The sequence below is a fragment of the Sinohyriopsis cumingii genome, chromosome 4, assembly GCF_028554795.1.
Source record: "Sinohyriopsis cumingii isolate HCF-2022 chromosome 4, ASM2855479v2, whole genome shotgun sequence".
In the NCBI taxonomy this organism is placed as follows: domain Eukaryota; kingdom Metazoa; phylum Mollusca; class Bivalvia; order Unionida; family Unionidae; genus Sinohyriopsis; species Sinohyriopsis cumingii.
The window spans coordinates 103844603-103863626 of NC_142964.1; the positions used below are offsets into that span (position 1 = coordinate 103844603).

General features: G+C 37.7%; 1 protein-coding gene across 1 annotated transcript; it reads left to right on the top strand.

Annotated features, from left to right (window-relative positions):
* Window positions 1-11504: 11504 nt before the first annotated feature.
* LOC149801817 (uncharacterized) lies at window positions 11505-18646 on the top strand. Its single transcript, XM_089956173.1, has 4 exons — window positions 11505-11658; window positions 12324-12524; window positions 14755-15012; window positions 17946-18646. Exons 1-4 carry the CDS (start codon window positions 11548-11550, stop codon window positions 18129-18131), a joined length of 756 nt encoding a protein of 251 aa, XP_089812299.1. The 5' UTR covers window positions 11505-11547; the 3' UTR covers window positions 18132-18646.
* The last annotated feature ends 378 nt before the right edge of the window (window positions 18647-19024 follow it).

Sequence of the window (19024 nt, forward strand, 5' to 3'; positions counted from 1 at the left end):
CCATTTGACAAGCCATTTAGTAGAAAAATGGAAGACTGTCGGTTCCTTACCTAATACCAAGTCAAGCAACCAATACTTGCTAACCATAATTTATGTGCGTCCTCAAGATTTCCATAGGCTATTCCTTTGAAGAATATTAAAGCAAAAACTGTTCTAAAAGTTTAGGCAATGCATTTGAACACTTGTTTGCCTCTCTAAATCTGTCCAGCTATTTTATGTTTGATTATTTCCAGCAATTTATGCATGAATCAGACATCCAGCAGTTTAGTTTTTCTGCCTATCACCCTGAAAGTCATGGGGCTAGCATAAGACTCTCCGAAAACACTCTCACCTGCCCATGATAAATGTATACAGTTATATTGAATCAAACCTTAAAAAGACAGAGATCAGTAGTATCCTGCGTTGTATAATTATCGTGTAAAATCGGGAGAGTTTTTTTCAATGTTGGTAATTATCGCCAAATGAAAGACTTCCTGACTACCCTAAAATAGCAAAAGACTGTCCCAAAACAACCTCAACTACCCAGGATACATGTAGGCATTTAAATAAAATTAAACCAAATAAAAAGACAGTGATCAGTAAAATTCTACCCTGTATAATTATCGAGTAAGATCAGAATAGTTTTTTTTTTCTCTTGTTGATACTTGCTGAAGGAAAGACCCTAAGACTGTCCCAAAACAAGCTCATCGACCCAGGATACATGTATACAATTACAAAGACTTAGTGAAATGTGCAGTTTAGGTGCATTCTCTGTCTCTCTCTGATCATATATAATTCACTAAACTACTTTAATTTTGCAAAGAGCAGCACGCTTAATAAGTCAGAATCATGCGTCACTACATTCATATTTTAAAAAATTCTCAAGCTTTTACAAAATCTTTAATGTGACAAGAAAAGCTGAATAATTATAACCTAACAGTGATATATTTATATTTTATTTTTAATTAGTTCAATAATGTGAAGAATTACAATAAATAAAAGTAAAAGCTCCTGTAATATTAAGTCTTTTTTCTCTGATTATTTCCACGTTTAAGTTCAACAGGTTTGATGGTTGTAAACCAGTTTTAAAGCTGCTATTTGGTTTGTTTTTAAATACATTCCAAGGTTGCGGTTCTGTCTATGCAAATTACGTATTGGAAAACAATCCTACGCTAAGTCTAATGCTTCTAATTGCAAGTAAATATTTTTATAATGATACGATCATGATTTTCCACAGTTTCATTATTTCGACTTTTGCAACAAAATATGTTCCAAAATCAAGATTGAGAAGAAGAAAAAACTTGAGGAATGCTTAATTTTTTGAACCTCATTTTACCTATAAATATTTTTTATGTGATGTTGATGTTGATCTGAAATATCGGAGCTTATGTGCAATAGTATCACAGGAGGTAGACGTCTGTCAGGTACGTCTGTGAGGTGCGTCAAAATGGGGGACGTACAATACGATCCTTACAACCAGGGGTCGTCTGATGAAAGCTCGTTAAGAAGAGTACGAGGAAACATGTCATTGTCATTTCTGATTCTTACTTTGCTAAAATAATTAATGTTTCAAAGTAATGAGAGATATCACTAATAAGTAGATTTCTTAAACGGTGAAAGTAAATACATAAGTGCGTAAAAAGTGGGGTTTAAGAAGATGGACCAAACTGCTGCAGTGTATGTGTTTTTGTTTTCGTAAGTTGCTATGAATCACTTAGATCATCGAGAAAGCACGTAGTTTTAAAGAACGATTAAAAACTTCGTTGCTAAAGTACACCTTAAAAAGGAACTGAAAGAGTTACAATGTTTATCGACACAAAATGAATGCCGTAAAGGGAGATTTAATTATTTCTGGTAAAAGAAAAACTTTAGAAAGTAAGAACGCCGTCTGTTGTCATAATGTCATGATAATCTTTAGTATGCCATTATGACAACAGATGGCGACCCGAGTTGGACAACAAAGACGATACTGATAAAACTTAATATTTGCATTGTTGCAAGGCCAAATCTGTATGAAAACAGCAACTGGAATGATGTAATTGTAAAATGGCAAGTTTAGAAACTGAATATATAACACTTGGAATAGCTGACATAGCGTTTGCCATACACAAACTTCAAAATTAATTCAGTAGTTGGCAAACGGCAAGACACAATGACGCAGAATGAATGTAGATCTAAGCACTTGCAAGCAGCCATTCACAGTTTGTATCAATAAAGAATAGAAAACTCATGACTAAAATTATGAATGTAGCACTTGCCAGCAGCCACGGACAATAATGCAGAAGGAAAGTAGCACTTGTAAACTGTCACGTACAATTTGCATCAATGAAAAATACAATATACATGGATAGAATTATGAAAGTAGCACTTGCAAGCAGCCATGTACAATAATGCATCAAGGAAGAGTAGAACATACGCGGATATAATTATGGCGGTAATCCCCCTCCACACCAACAAGCACAAACATGCGCAAAGCAATCCAACCAAAAACCATTTCAAAACAAACCAGCTCCACCTTTTTACAAAGGAAAAGGAAAACAACCGCAATATGGCCCACCTAAAGGGATTAATAAATAAGACATTCTAGAGGGGAATTAACAAACTTAGAACCAGTGGGAAATCACTCTAAAGGCAAATTCAAACTAACACCCAGGGAAATCCAAGACCAATACAAACCGGGCATAAACACATGCAACAAACAAACGTACCCAAATCTACAACAACCACACCATAGCACGTCCCACCCTAAAGAACTCAGGGGTTGTCTATAAAGGACGTCCCCCTCCCCCTTCTCCGCATGTGGCTTATCCCTCCCCCGGCTGCGGACGTCCCCATCTATTATGTATGGAAAAATTTAAGAGTAAAGTCCGATCATTATAGCTGTGTAATTATTTTTCATTGAAGAATGTTATATGTGCTTTAAAATATTGAGAGAACTCGTTCACCGTCAAATCCGTGTACATCACTGAGTCATCTGAATTTGAGAATTTATAAAACCTAATTACTGCCTACATCAATATCAGAGAATTTACCTAAGTTATTGAAGCTTTCATAGTTGTGATTCTAATAGTGAAAACTTCGTAAGTACTGAACGAAATCCGCGACCTCCACTTTGGTGAGAGGAGAATCATCATCACGATCATTTCAATTATAGACGTTTTCGCCCATACTGGCATATACGTCTGGTTAATGTCCATAAGCGGACTATTTAATTGATCCCGGGGGAAGGAATTAGAGCATCATTCTCCAGGCATTATTGTGCATAAAAGGCACTATTTATATGAGCCGTCAAGTCATAGGTCAATATGCCTGGCTTTATAGACCCTAGCGACCTGAATGTTAGGCTATACTCGAGTGGGGATAGACCCAGCACACGCTATGTTGGTATGTGAGAAAGATTGCCAGTAGCTTCTCGTGGGTCGGTGGTTCTTTCTGAGGTTTTCCCGGGTTCTTTCTCCACCATTAATAATGGCCGCCATGTATAGCCTATCTTGTGCTGAACAATGGCGTTAAACCCTACAACAACAACAACAACAATCTATTGAGTCTGATTTGGGTGGGGTGGTTCTTGGTTTGGGTTCACCCTTTTGTGTATGGTTATTTAAACTTTCCTAGGCTTAATGGTGCCCCACCTTGTGCAGCTGGGCCTGATGGTCCTTGGGGTTTGGATCACCTCATATATTCTTAAGTTTAGGGTCCTAACTAGTTTCGCTAGGTATTTCGTTGCCGCATTGTGCAGCCGGGCCTGATGGTCCTTGGGGTTTGGACCAGCTTATAGGTATTACTTTTGGGGTTATAGTAAGTTTCCACATCTAAAGCACCCCACAAATACATTATTCACATCAACAAAGAATTAGACAATCGAACCTTAGAATAATAAAAAACGGTCTAAATGTAGCTAATGTCACTAGGTTTAAAAAAACAAAACAAAAGGGGAGATAAACTCAGTACTCTTAAAATTCAAGCAACGGCCAATCAAAACATTGATCAAACTAGAAAATGGAAAACGCATACGGTTGCAAGAATACAGGAACCTAACTCGCTTCTGTAACAAGTGCCAATCATGGGGGCATTTAAGAAATAAATGTAGATTAAAACCAAAAAGAAGTAAATGCGGGGATAACCACAACCAAGAATGTAAACTTAAAGGCTTTAAATGCTCAAACTGCCTGGGATCCCATCCGGCCTGGTCACGCTAACGCTCTAAAGCAAAGCTGGAACGAGAAATAATGGACCACATGGATAAAAATAACGTACCATACCCAACGGCCAAATCATCGGCTAAAACCCATATCACGATAGATTCCACCACTCCTTCAAATTATGCCATTACAGAACCCATCATAGAAAACACACAGGCAACCCAACACCACTCAGAAAAACCAGAGTCAATATCCAAACCCGAAATAAAAAGCCAAAGTAATAAGACCCACCAAATAAAACAAACTACCCAATTCACCCAATTAATATTAGATATCCGGGATGTAATATATGTGGTCATCAAACACAATACTCACAACTAGGGACCATTTACACCCTGACACACCTACTCAGTAAAATACTGGACAGATTACTCACCTCGAGGGACTTAGCAACCCTGAAATTACACAAGAACAGGGAAAACAAGTAACTTGGAAGCGCCTACGATGAGTAGGAAAACACGATAAGAATTCTCCAGTGGAACTGTAGGGTGTTAGTTATAAATGTCCCGAAACTAATCCTTAAAATGCTAAACAGTACTAATAAACCAGACCTTATATGCCTTCAAGAGACATACTTAAATAACAAGACTAAAGAAGTCCCGAAGATCCCTGGATACAGTACAATCGACGTTAAAAACAGGCCCCAGGGACAGACGGTAGGTGGACAGGCTATATATGTGAGTCGGTTGAGGGCATAGAACCCCATTATACACTAGAACTCTTACCAGAATTCCAGATAATTAAAATTAACTCGGGAATCCACCACCTTAAAATAGTAAATGTGTACGCACCTGACGGAAACAAAATAATCACACATAACACATACCAAACAATTATAAGGGACATGGGGAAACAATTTTTTGTGGAGATTGTAATGCTCACAGCCAACTCTGGAGAGGGACCCATACGGACAGCAGGGGGACGAATGTAGAGGGGTGGGTCGCAGCCACCAATTTATTTGTGCTAACAACGGTGCACCTACTAGACTTAATCCGGAAATTTGGACACTATCAATAATTGATCTCACGATAATCACCCCAAAGATTGCACAAATATCCGACTGGGAAGTAGATCAATCAAGCACCCTAGGCAAAGACTACTTCCCAATACTCACTACCATAAAATTAGAAAATACATAGGAACAACAACTTTCCACACCCAGGTGGAGGTCTGATAAAACAGACTGGGCGACAATTCGAACTCTCTTTGAGGGAGTGGACAGCGCTCGGATACAAGACGACACTATTGAAACATTTCACGATAACATTGTTAAAATCCTGTTCCCTGTAGCCAAGCAGCGCACACCCAAAACAGGAGAGAGGTCGGTCAAGCAGTCAGTACCATTGTGTAATGACAAATGTAAACAAGCCATTAGAGATAAAGAAGCCGCCATAAATCGATTCATGTATTTCAGCAATTTTACCGACTTTATAGCATACAAATAAACAGATAGGCTCACAAAGAACGTCATTTTCACCACCAAACAAAACTCAGAGGCAATACTGTTCATCCCGAAAATATAAAGCTAACTACTGACAAGTGGGTGACAAAATCAAGAAAATCAGGGGGAAAAGCAAATTTTCTAGCCCCGAAACAACAGGGGCAACTACCAACGAAGAAAAAGCCGACAAGCTGGCCTCTCACTTCGCTAATATGAGCAGCAATATCAACCACTCCATAAAATTCCCAAAAACATAGAAACTATCAGCAGCAACACACAACCTCAAGGATTCACTGACCTTGGCGACCAATCCAGCCCTTTAAATGCAAACTTCACTATCCATGAATGGAAAAAGGCACTAAACCTATATATATATATAAAAACACCTCTCCCGGAGAGAACACACAAGGATATGAGGAATACAATAATCTCCCAGAAAGCACAGAACTGACGATTTTAGGTCTGCTGAATAAAATCTGGCAATCGGGGGTCATCCCAAATGATTGGAATCCCTATCCTGCAACCCGGAAAAGAAGCAGCAGATATAAACTCGTACAGACCAATATCTTTAAAGAATAACATATGCAAGGTCATGGAAACAATGATCAATCACCGCCTTAAGCACCACCTATGATGCAGAAAAAATATGTCATCCCAAAATCAAAGCGGATTTCGCAACAGGCGATCCACATTAGATCAACTAATGCGATTTGAATCTAACATGAAATTAGCCTTTAATGCGAAACGAAAAAGCTCACATCTTACCGCAATTTTTCTCGATCTTGAAAAGGTTTATGATCTAATATGGACTAAAGGACTCATTGCGAAATTAAACCAGTACGGTTTAACAGGTCGCATCCACAAATGGATAGAAAATTTCTTAACAGATCGGCAAATTAAAACAAAAGTAGGGGATAAATACTCGGAAACATACACACTTGAAAACGGAACACCTCAGGGTAGTGTACTGAGCCCAACCCTATTTAACATAATGGTCAATGATCTAGAACAGTCAAGAGACTTATCGCACGTGGACCTATGGCAATTCGCGGACAACAGCGGAATCTGGAAAGCGGGCAACCCCACCAGTAAAGAGGTAGTGAACGGATTGCCGATGGAACTAAACGCGGTAGGAAAATGGGCCAATAGCTGGGGCTTTAAAATATCCCCAGGCAAAATAGTAGTCGTTATGTTCTCACCAGTAAACAAATGACACAAAAAACCCACCTAAACTTTACTTAAACAGCTCCGAAATCAAATTTGAAAAAGTAGCAAAATTCCTTAGGATGTATTTTGACGAGCACCTCACATGTGGCAAACATATAGCTGAGCTAGTAACTATATGTGAAAGGGACCTGAACCTCTTGAGGAACTTTATGGGAACCGATTGTGGGACAGATAAGTCCACTCTACTAATGCTTTATAGGACACTAATCCGATCCAAAATTGATTATGGGTACCAAGTATATGCCTAGGCTGGCGCCTATATGCTAAAGAAACTGGATCGGATTCAGAACCAAGCTTTAGCTCCCTGTACCGGGGCTCTCGAAAACAACTCTGGGGAGGAGCTAAAATACTAGGAGGGGAACTGCCCCTCGTGATTAGAAGGGACGAACTAATCCCGCGATCCGCAACTAGGTTATCAATACACGACGAATCGCTCCCCACAAGAGCTTTCATAGAAAAATGCAAGAAACCCTTTAGACACAAAGTGGCCCCATTTAAACCTGGGGAGGGGACACGACCTTCAAAGGGAACTCGAACTACTGGATCTCCAAGCAGATAGTATACAGTACCCGGACCCAGAACCGTGTAAGCGTAACATTCCGAAAATAAATTTTAATGCCCTCAAATATGGCAATAAACAGGACCAACCCCTAGAACTAAGGGCCAGAGTTCTCTCAGAAATTCATGAACATATTAGAAGGTTAACACCGCTAGCTAAACGAACATATCTAAAACCTGTAACCCCCAAAAAACTGCTTCAGCAGCGGTGATACCAGAGGATGGCATCACGCTGTGGGCTAGACCACCTGATAACTGTTCCATCTATACTGTAGAATTTTGGGAAATCAGTCTAGCTGTCCAATGGGTGAGACATTCCAACACCCAAAAAGCGGTTATCATTAGCGACTCCCTCAGCGTGATGCGATTCCTGGAATCAGGAAACTCCTCTAGTCGGTATAATATGCTTAAAAATATACGTCTCTACCTCATGACCATGGAAAAACAAAATATCGTTATAGAATTTATGTGGGTCCAATCACATATAAACATACCTCGTAACGAAAAGGCTGACCAAGAAGCAAAAGCCAGATTATGCGAACCCACAACCGAACAATTCGATTACAGCGTTCAAGAACTATACAGCGTAATCAGGAAAATAAATAATGACAAATGGCAGAGAGAATGGGATAACAGCCCCGAAGGCCGAAATCTATACCTAATGCGAAAAGAAGTCCGCAGAAACACACACACCCTCCAGTGTTACCAAATCCACATGTTTCTAGAGTCATTACCAGACTTAAAACGGGGAAAACACTATAAGCAAGTAGCTTTGGCAAATATCTGCCTGGGCAACAAACAGAGGGCATACACTAACCAAACTGCCCCACACTAGAAACTTTGCGACATGTAATTAATGGGTGCCCGAGTTAATCGAACAACGGCGCCAATTCCAGGGCAAATAAAAAAGCATACAAGGTCCCACTAAACTCCACATACAAAAGCATCATAAACTTTATTTCTGCCATAGGGGAAAAGATGAAAAATATAACCCCTACTACCAACATATAAAGTAACTGCAGCAGTTCACAATGCCCATTTCACCACCCTAACCACAACAAAACAATTAATGGGAGAGGTCGTAAGACCCTGCTTTATAGCTACGACAACAAATATAAATTGGCGAGGGTATGTAAATTATTAAACAAAAAGCTTTAGAAACGAAAAAAAAAAAAAAACGTAGTTGAATAGCACCGACTTAGTAGCTGGAGAAATTTAGCAATTTAATTAATACACCTCACAAACAATGTGATTTAGGAATAACCCACAACACACCCTCTCACTAACTACAACATTCCAGACTGGTGTAAACGCATTGAACCTAACACTGGCAAGGGAAAATCAGTCAATCCAAATGCAAAAATTTACACACAGAAACTAAACAGACGATCCTACTCTAACCAACAACTAGCATTTCCTTAACATCTTGCTCTTCTTCCTTCACCATCATATGAGAAAATGTATACAAACAAATATCCCAGCCTCAAGTGAAGTTAGATAATATAAGGTGGTCCTAAGCCCAAGCATCAGGCCCCGACATACAAAGTTTCAATGTTTGGTGCACCAAAAGCAACTAGCAATAGGATCTGAACCATCTGACTACCCAAATAACTTAAGCGTATAAGGTGGTCATAATCCCAGACCATCAGGGCCCACCACACAAGACGGTAACCAATTTGACTTAAAATATCATCCCACAATAACCGGAAGGAAACTAACAACAACCCTTCAACAACCTAGGCACTATAAGGTGGATAAAATCCTAAACCATTAGGCCCGGTCGCACAAGGTGACAATGATTATAATCCTAGAACTAGTAAAACCCTCATGTAGTTATTAATAGCACAGAGTTGTTGGTTTTTTTCTTCACATGAATTCAAAATTATTAAGAGCAAATCGATAAACTTGGATCTCCGGAATCCTTCACTACAGCAACTTCTTCCGCCCTTGCAACAACCAGACATAAAACCCAAGTATGCGGTGCATGCAGAAAAACACTGAGTGATGGCTCCTGTTTCCCACTCGATGAGTAAATAAGCAGTGTGCGGTGCGCACATACAAATCCCCCAAGTGAGTGCTCATACTCAGATTAAGGGTAAATCTTGTTGGATGGCGGCTCCTTTCCCATCCCTCATGTGGACCTACATGGTCAAATGGCCGCACACGTCTAAACTTTAAGATCATCATCACCATGCTTAGCTTGGCGTTCAACTTTAAGAGGTTAGTGTCAGGATTGGTCGCCATAGTATCATGATAATGTGACTGGGTGGGACAAGATGCTATATGTCTGCGGCATTATGTCCCGGTGCTAGACATACTTATAAGCTGGCACACTGCAGACATCGTACCAATATGACTTAAAAATGGTTAAAGCCGCAGATGTCCCACCCAGTCACATTATCCTTACACCAGGCCGACCAGTCCAAACACTAATTTCTTAATACTAAACGACTAGCGAGGCAGCTGCTAGTACCATTTTTATAAGTCTTTGATATGTCTAGGCCTGGATTCGAACCCACAACCTCCCGCATCCGAGGCGGACGCTCTAACCAATAGGCTAACGGAGCGGTTCCGCAAAGGAAAATAAGAAAGGATAAATATGTGAATTAACGAATTAAAAGTAGAATGGAGAAAACTGGAACTAAACCAAGCGTAAGTCAACTTGATAATAGTTTCATTTTTAATTTAAATTCACCACGCTACTCGTCATAATCTGGTAGACAGCCAAGGGTCTAAAAGAAGCGAATGACAGGGAAAGTGTACCCCATTACAGTTCCTAAATTCACATCGAGACTGAGTGGGACCCAGACACACCCACCCAATATGTCAACCATATTGCGTAAATTTGGCTTGAATTTGTTGTTTCTACTTTGTTTTCAAGTATATTATTGAGACGCTGTTACTGAAGAGTTCTAGAACGCGCTAACGCCACAAAAAAATGTGCCTACATTTAAAGTAAGGTCCACACGTTCAAAAGTCTCCAACTTCGTACTATACTTTGCCCTTTATATTGGTATGATTCATCGATACGCACTTCTAAGCCGTGAATCAGTATTTCACAGCAGCATACTGACAGGGCAGGAAAGACGGGGCAACAGCCCAGAAGAATTGGGGCGCAAAAAGCACGGGCGCCAGAGGTCTTGGAGCGCCAATACACCTGGGGCTTCATCTTCTCCCCGGGCCTTAGTATGCCAATGGTACTTTCATGGAATTTTACCACTAAACACTTAATATAGGAAGTCATTCCTTATCTAATTAATTCCTATCGCTGATTACTAAGCACATTTTGATGAGAATATCACAAGCTATCCTTATATTAAGAAATTAGGCAGAGGACATTTTATGAAGCTAATACATGGCACCATAAAGTCACGTGAATACAGTTTAATATGATATCTCTGTTTAAGGAATATCTACACAACGCTGATTTTCCATAATCAAACAAATAATCACTAAAAATCGATAACGGAAGACGTAAATAAAAAATAACACAAACCCTACTTTTGTTACAAATGCTAACTGTTCTCCCTCTTGCACATTATTACACATTTATCAAAATGTCTATAAATTAATTGTTGAAATTTTATATATAAAGCGTTTTCAGAATATTGTCAAGTTCATAACCGCCATTTGAAATTTCAACACAGCGTCAAGTGAAAAACGTGTTGAGATAGAAACTACAAAACACATATAAATAGGAGTTGACTAATTTGATAGAATGCATATTTAAGTTCTCAGTGTTTAATAACAGATACGCATAGCCTTGCAATGAATGTGTTTCTAACCACCAACAGTGCAACGTTTCCATCCATTTCAGTTATCTAGACAAGGAAGTTAACAACTTTTTTGCATGAAATTCCTTTTACACACATCGAAGATGGGATCCTATTTGGGTAACTCCTTGAAAAAAACCTCAATATCCGAAATTTAAAATAAATGGCGTTTTCTGACCTTTGGGCCGTTAAAGGGGTAATAATGTTTAAAGCATGGTCGATGTATTTTATAATCCTTAGTACGTGTCTCGGTTTGACTTAGGTTATTACCTGCAACCTGAGCAACACGTGACCCAATGGTATAAAACACCCCAACCGCAAACACAAGACAAATTCCTAAACGTGACGTGATCAGAGAAAACCTCCAATGGAGCATTTGCAGCTGTTAATTTTGGCCACAGCTTACCTAGCAAGTGCGACGTTTGGCCAGGAATGCACTTTCCAATTCCATGTTCCTTACAGTCGAGATAATTTCCAGGTACGATTTCTGATTTCCTATTAGTATTTGCTGTGTTTAACAGTGTCAGCCTTGTTGGTCAATGTTCCGAATATCTTTCTTGAAAAGTTTTATTTTATGAGAAAATGACTTGATTTAGTAGAAAAAACAAAACAACAAGAATAGAACAATACCTTCTGGATAAAGACCTATCACTGACATATGACCTCTGTCCGCGTGGGTTCGAACAATGTGGTTATGTGAAAAACTTGCCATTAGCTTCCCGTTGGTCAATGGTTCTTCCAAGGTTCTTTCTCCATCAGATATACTGGCTGCCATGTATAGTACATCATGTGCTGAACAAATGGTGTTAAACCATCAACAAAAACAACAATAACAGCTGTGTTAAAGGCCTCATCATGCAATTCATTTTATAAAAGAAAAGTGCAGAAAGGTTGTTTCTTTTTACCTTATAAATTTTATGGACCCCCCTCTCTCTCATCAAAAAGCTGAAAGATAAAGAAACGAAAAATGGTAGCAATCACCGACTTAATGTTCAGAATATCTGCGATGATTTTAATTAACATTATTTATAAAATTTGGTAAGGCTGCTTTTGCTACGTTCGGGTCTACGCAATTGAGATACAGATTCAAGTAATATTTTTTAGAATATCCTTTTGCAACACTTTACTTCCTGTATTTTTCAGTGTGGAAGCCAGCACGACTTACGACTGACCAATGACCTTGCTCGAGTCCAGTCTCAGTTGGAGCTGGAGGGATCAAGAAACATGGCAATGATGGAGTCCTTTAAGAACAAGATAACATCTCTCGACTCAGACGTGAAAAACACCGCAAGTGAACTGTCAGAGGTTGTGAGAAATATTGCCGTCGTGCAACATGATATTGAGGTATTTCTCTACGAAATCAAGTAATCAACTAATATGCTCCATATCGCAGTACAGATTTAAGTAATCGCTTCTATAACTTCATTTCACTCGGTCATTTTTCAAACAGTCAGCTGTTTCAACTATTTTCTAACGTAATCTGCATAAGCATTGTAGAACAAAGTTCAAAGTAGCGATATTTCTAACAGAAATGACAGCTAACTCAATTTTCACCATTCATTTCTTTCTTCTAGCTCTTACAAAGACAATAAACCATGGAAACATGTGCGGTTATACGATCCATCGATCCATACAAATTGACCAGGTGTGTTACACAAAGTAATCCTTTGCCTCGGAAAGCAAAACTAAGGGAAATTATTACAGTGGAATTAGAATTAATTATGGAAAACACAAATAACTCGCAATGCGTCCGAATTCAATCTGACACACCGTACTTGAACGTACGTGTCACTAGCACAGACTCCTGCAGTGCTGCATAACCTATTACATCTTATTAGGATTTCTTTAACGTATAAATACATAATCGCATAACTCTAACATATCTTCCACGAATTTCTTTAATGTACAAACACTAGTGTAGACTTCTACTTTGCCGCACAACCTATATCATATTTTATGTGGACGTTTTTTTTTTACTTATGGACTTCTTCAACGTATAAACACCAGTGTAGACTTCTACTTTGCCGCACAACCTATAATATATTGTATGTGGACGTTTTTTAACTTATGGACTTCTTCAATGTATAAACACTAGTGTAGACTTCTACTTTGCCGCACAACCTATAATATATTTTATGTGGACGCTTTTTTACTTATGGACTTTTTCAATGTATAAACACTAGTGTAGACTTCTACTTTGCCGCACAACCTATATCATATTTTATGTGGACGTTTTTTTTTTTACTTATGGACTTCTTCAATGTATAAACACCAGTGTAGACTTCTACTTTGCCGCACAACCTATAATATATTTTATGTGAACTTCTTTTATATATGGACTTCTTTAGTCTATAAACACTAGTGTAGACTTACTTTTCCGCGTAACCTATAATATATTTTATGTGGACTTCTTTAATATACAAGCACTAGTGTACACGTATATTGTGCTGCATAACTTACTGCATATCTTATATGGATCACTTCAATATATAAACACTAGTGTACACGTATACTGTGTCGCATAACTTAATACAAGTCTGACATGGATTTCTTTAATGTACAAACACTTGTGTAGACTTCTACTATGCCGTAAAACCAATAACATATCTTACATGGATTTCTTAACGTACAAATACTAGTACAGACCCCTACTGCGCCGCATAACCTTATCGTATTTTACATGCATTTCTTTAATGTGCAAATACATAATCGCGTAACCTATACCATATATAATATGGAATTCTTTAATGTGCAAACGCTGGAGTTCTACTGTGCCGCACAACCTATAACATATATCTTATATAGATTTCTTGTATGTACAAAACACTAGTGTAGACTTCTGCTGTGCGGTATAGCCTATCTTAACTTTAATGTACGTGACACTAACGTAGACTTCTACTGTGCCGCAGAACAAATGTCAAGCTGGCTGAATTTTAGCGACATTTTAATATTCAAGATTATATCTGAAATGTAGGAGACAATTGATTCTTAAATGCGAGATACGATTGACTTCAAAATGCGGGATACTATTTACTCTTAAATGCGGGATACGATTGACTTCTAAATGCTGTATATGATTGACTCCTAAATGCGGGATACGATTTACTCTTAAATGCAGGATTAAATTGATTCTTAAAAGTTAATTTGCAGACTCTTTTGATAATAAAATCCGTTACATACTGGCGTACGATCTGCTATCTCAAAACTATCGATGTCTTTGACATGCACGATCCACAAGATAGATTTATCGATTGGGATTGGAACAGGCTAATATATATCTACATTGGAATGCTTATAAACGGAAACATGCGTGGCTGTTTCCCTAAACACATCTCTAACTAAATCAGATATTTCGAAAACTTTTTCACGCAATGACTCGACTGTAAATGGAAACGTTGCAATTTAATTTTCGCGAATTAAGTCAAAACGTACATATTTAACTACTGTACCGTAATAAGACGAAATGTAGTTTTGAGAATTTAATATGCTTTGCTAAATGAGCGAAAATTGTGATCGTGAAATTTGTTTGATGTATGTAAGAACAAGATGTCAAATAGTAGTGTTTAATCTACAGGGCATCAAAAATGTAGAGAACGACGTTGATGCCGTGAAGTGGATGCTGATGAACGTATCGCAGAGCTTGCCACAACAGATGTTAAGCCTTCAGGCAAAAATGATGGACATCGTAAACAGCTTCCAAGAGGAGAATAAGCGGCAAACGTTAAGATTCACCAGCCTTGAAAATAGGATGGACAAAGTCAACGAGACTATAGAGAAAGTATCTGCCGAAACTACAAAACAAAGGAACACAGTCAAAGAACTCAGCGGAGAGGTGAGAAATTTTTTTTTAAACAAAATGCAAAGAAAAAATGTTTCTTATTGGTAAAGTTTACAATTTTATTTCTAGTGAAGATCAAATGAAAATGAAATAACGACCGTGAGCTATGTAGTTGATGCAAACCATTAGTGACAATCTTACCACCGATGCTAGTAAATTACTGGCGGTGACCTTGCTGTCGAAATTCGTCCAGGGCATACACTTGAACTCAACCTAGGACGTTCAAAAACTATTTAAAAATAATAAGAAATTATCGGTGCAACGTAGCTGTAAACCTGCATTGATGTAAAGAAATAGTATGTGAATATGAAAATATCGATTATTGGATCTTATTGTGAGGACACCATTGAAGGTGAACATATTTGAATTCTGAGATTGGACTAGATGTTTATGTTGACGAGATAAGAGGTTATTTTGGCGCTATACATTTGTAAACAGGAATTCAACGTACTCCATATTAACTGCAGTTTAAGAGTTAATGATGTCCTATTGAGACTTTGGACCAATAGAGAACAGTTCTCAACATAAATTATTCTTGACTTGGACACCTATCACTGGCAATATGTGAGTTTTCATTATGGTGGAGTACGCACGCGATATGATGAGAGAACAAAAAAAGTCTACCAATACTTTCAGTATATTCAGATTAGTTGATTTAAGCTCGACCCAGTCCTTTACCCTTGTGATTTACTCTAAAACCTCTAGCATAAGGGACAACATATATAAAATATGAAGTTCTGGATATTTTCAGTGCGTATGTCTTCCATTTTACTCTCATGCCTATTACAGTGAAATATAATATCTGATGCACAGCTCCGGTGACCTAAGTGAGCGTCCGCCTCGAATGAGGGAGGTCGCGGATTCGAACCGCCGCCAAGTCATACCAAAGAAATAAAATGGTACTATATATATATATATATATATATATATATATATATATATATATATATATATATATATATATATAAAATTCAATTTTTGGGCACTCGGTAACCTAGTGGTCTAAAGCGCTCGCCTTTACAGATCACTGCCATCTCATCTTTGTCCGCGTGGGTTCGAGTCTCGGGCTCGGCCAATGAGGGTATTTAAGTAAGTTTGTTCCTCCTTCTCCTATATTTTTAATCGCTGTCATTTACAAAGTTACGTCACACGCATATCGACAGGTACCTGTTTGATGTACGTGTCATTTACATATGCTACGTCACACGCATATCGGCAGGTAGGCCTACCTGTGTGCTGTACACGATCATTGTTAAGAACGTTATTTTGTAGATCTACATCCATTAAATTGTTTGACAAGTTCAAAGAAATAAAAAAAAGTTCCAAAATATTCTGAACTTTTCAAATATCCTTTGTATGTTTAATTGTAATTGTAGCAGAAACCATTAAAGTACAATTCAAGTATGATTCAATTTATTCATCCATGAATACAGCGTTAAGTTCAAGAACATAAAACAATATACAACAAAATGTTGAAAAGAAAAATAATATCAGATATTGAGGGGATGAATATTCAAATCACAATGATAAAACTATTGCCTGCTTCGATGGGCGTGAATTCGAATATTACATCAGCATACAAAGAAAATTTTTAATAAATCATCTATTTTTCTTTCGTAAAATTTACAAGTATGCTGAACACTTGCACACTTACAGAATTGTACTGTATCTTTCTTGCAATTTCGTCATATAAAAGGAATGATTATCTTGAACGAAAAGTATGTGCCAAACGTTCAAAAAAGATAGGTAAAATAAAACAATAATTGTAAAAATAAAGGATATGCTTTGCAAAATTTACACTTGAGATGAATGGAAGAAACAAGAGGGGATGCGAGGAAAAAAGAAAATTGAAGCATGAATGCCAATAAAGGGTGCAGAAGCAGATGAAAGTTCTTAAAAGAAAACAATTTTTTTTTTAGTGATGATAAAAAGAACAGGTACGATAAATTAAGTCCAGGTTATGTATCTACCTGCTTTTAATAGCTTTGTTTACTTTTACCAAGATCCATCCGTTTCTAGGATTTGTCCTAAGAGAAAACACTTTTAACAAACATCAAAACGTAAAGTCACATACCTTAATCACTATTTACTTAACTTTTTAAATCTGTTTTCCTTTGGACTGACTGCCTGAGAGTTGCAAGTAAATGTTTATAGTTTTTGCTTTTAACAGTTAACAAGTTTCGGAATTTTAATTGACAGTCTACTTCTCTTCCTCCATGGCTTAAAGTTTAGCTCCTTCTATCTCCTAACTAAAAAAAAAAAAATTTAAAAAATGGGCGAATTAAAATGCCAGTCTCTGAAATTCGTATCATTGAAACTAGTTTGTTGATATTGCATAACTCGGTGGTGCAGTGAAACCTATTTAGTTTCAAAATGAAAATGCATCTAAGGGTAAATAGCCATCAATCATTATCCACCTCTTGCGCTAATATCCATTTTTACTTTTGGGGAATCTACATTTTGAAGATAATGCACACATTGGGCTACTTTGATTTTGCATTCTCTAATGAACTGCAAATTTTTTGCCGGCCTGTATAGAGTTTTAAAGTTGATGGTGAAAGGAATGAAGAACCCGATATTTAAAAAGAAATTAGTGTGGGACGGCCAATAATGCCTGCATCTAAGGTCAATCTAGTAACGCAGACATACAAAACAAGTTGCTTAACCACTCTCCACCCTAAATTCATTATGCTAAGAAGACGCCGTTGTGCCATCCAGACGCGCATTTAAAAATAGTTCACAACAGTTGCAATGGCACAGTGGTTAGCGTGCTGGAATCGCGACCAGAAGGTTGCGATTTTCTGGCCAGATCAGTCGCCTTAGCGTCCAATTGCCACGGCACGATAAAACCTTTTAAACACGATCAGAATACTTCACATAATTTAGGAGAAAGAGACGTATCAGTCGATTTATTATTCGTATTGTAGGTTGCCGCTGTGCGAGGGGAATTACAGGAGGAACCCCCTGCTCCTGAGCGTGTACAGCGTCTCCAGACAGATCTCACTGAGTTGCAGATGAGTTACCAGAAGTCAAATGCAACTCTGCAGGCTCAGATGGAAAACTTGATGTTGCAAGTGAGGATGCTTCAGACCAGGATAAATGACCGAGTCTGAATGGCATCATCAAGAAGAATCGTCAGCTATCGGCAATCTCAAGTCAATTTAACTTGTTACAATATTTTAAAAAATCATAATCAATGAGAAAACAGCTATCTGAGATTCCAGTTCATTTGTGTAACGTGTCGCTTGCTCATTGCAGATTTTAAAATGTAGTAGATTTTAAGGAATAAGTCTTTATGTTACTGAATTCTGTTGGCAAATCTCTTCATGCACGAATTTGAGAGTTCTGATAAGTATTGTCTATGTGTACCATACTGAACATTTTTGCTCACTTTCAAAATTACTGCACACTTAAATTTTCATTTACGCTATTTACTCATCAGTACGGGCATACACTTTGAAACAAAAATGTCAGGGTTTGAACATTTTATGCGAGAAGAAAGAATTACAATTTGTGTTTAAAGAGAAATCTGTAACCTATTCTTTTCTGGAATCAAGGTCAATACAAGTTTATGCAGCTTACACATGTATTCGTATCATATTGCTAATAAATCAAACTTTTCACTGTTCTTTTTAATTGCTGATTACCTTCTATATCAGTTTTTGTATTAATCTTTCTTGCAAACACAGTTAAATACACAAGTAACAAACAGCTTGAACATTTTTTTAAGTCACTGTTTTAATGCCATACAAAGTTTTAATTGCGTTTGCTCTCCAGCAGTAAAGACAATATATGTAATGAAGACTTTTGCTTCTCATTCGTTATGATCAAGATTTTACTCATATGGTTTGTGTAACTTAACAATTTACCACTTAGCTAAGCAGGCTTCTGTGTTACTGTAAATTTGAATCCTATCTGAACTATCCTGCCTTTATATTATATCGATTGTTAAGTACTTTACAACAATCTGAAGAAATTTTTTTCGAAAAGATAAAGCCTTGTGTAC

Bases quoted from the DNA above. Each gene is read 5' to 3' on its own strand.
- LOC149801817 (XM_089956173.1), top strand. From the start codon at position 11,548: ATGGAGCATTTGCAGCTGTTAATTTTGGCCACAGCTTACCTAGCAAGT. The intron at 11,659-12,323 runs GTACGATTTCTG...TGTATTTTTCAG, and splicing joins ACAGTCGAGATAATTTCCAG to TGTGGAAGCCAGCACGACTT. The intron at 12,525-14,754 runs GTATTTCTCTAC...TTTAATCTACAG, and splicing joins TCGTGCAACATGATATTGAG to GGCATCAAAAATGTAGAGAA.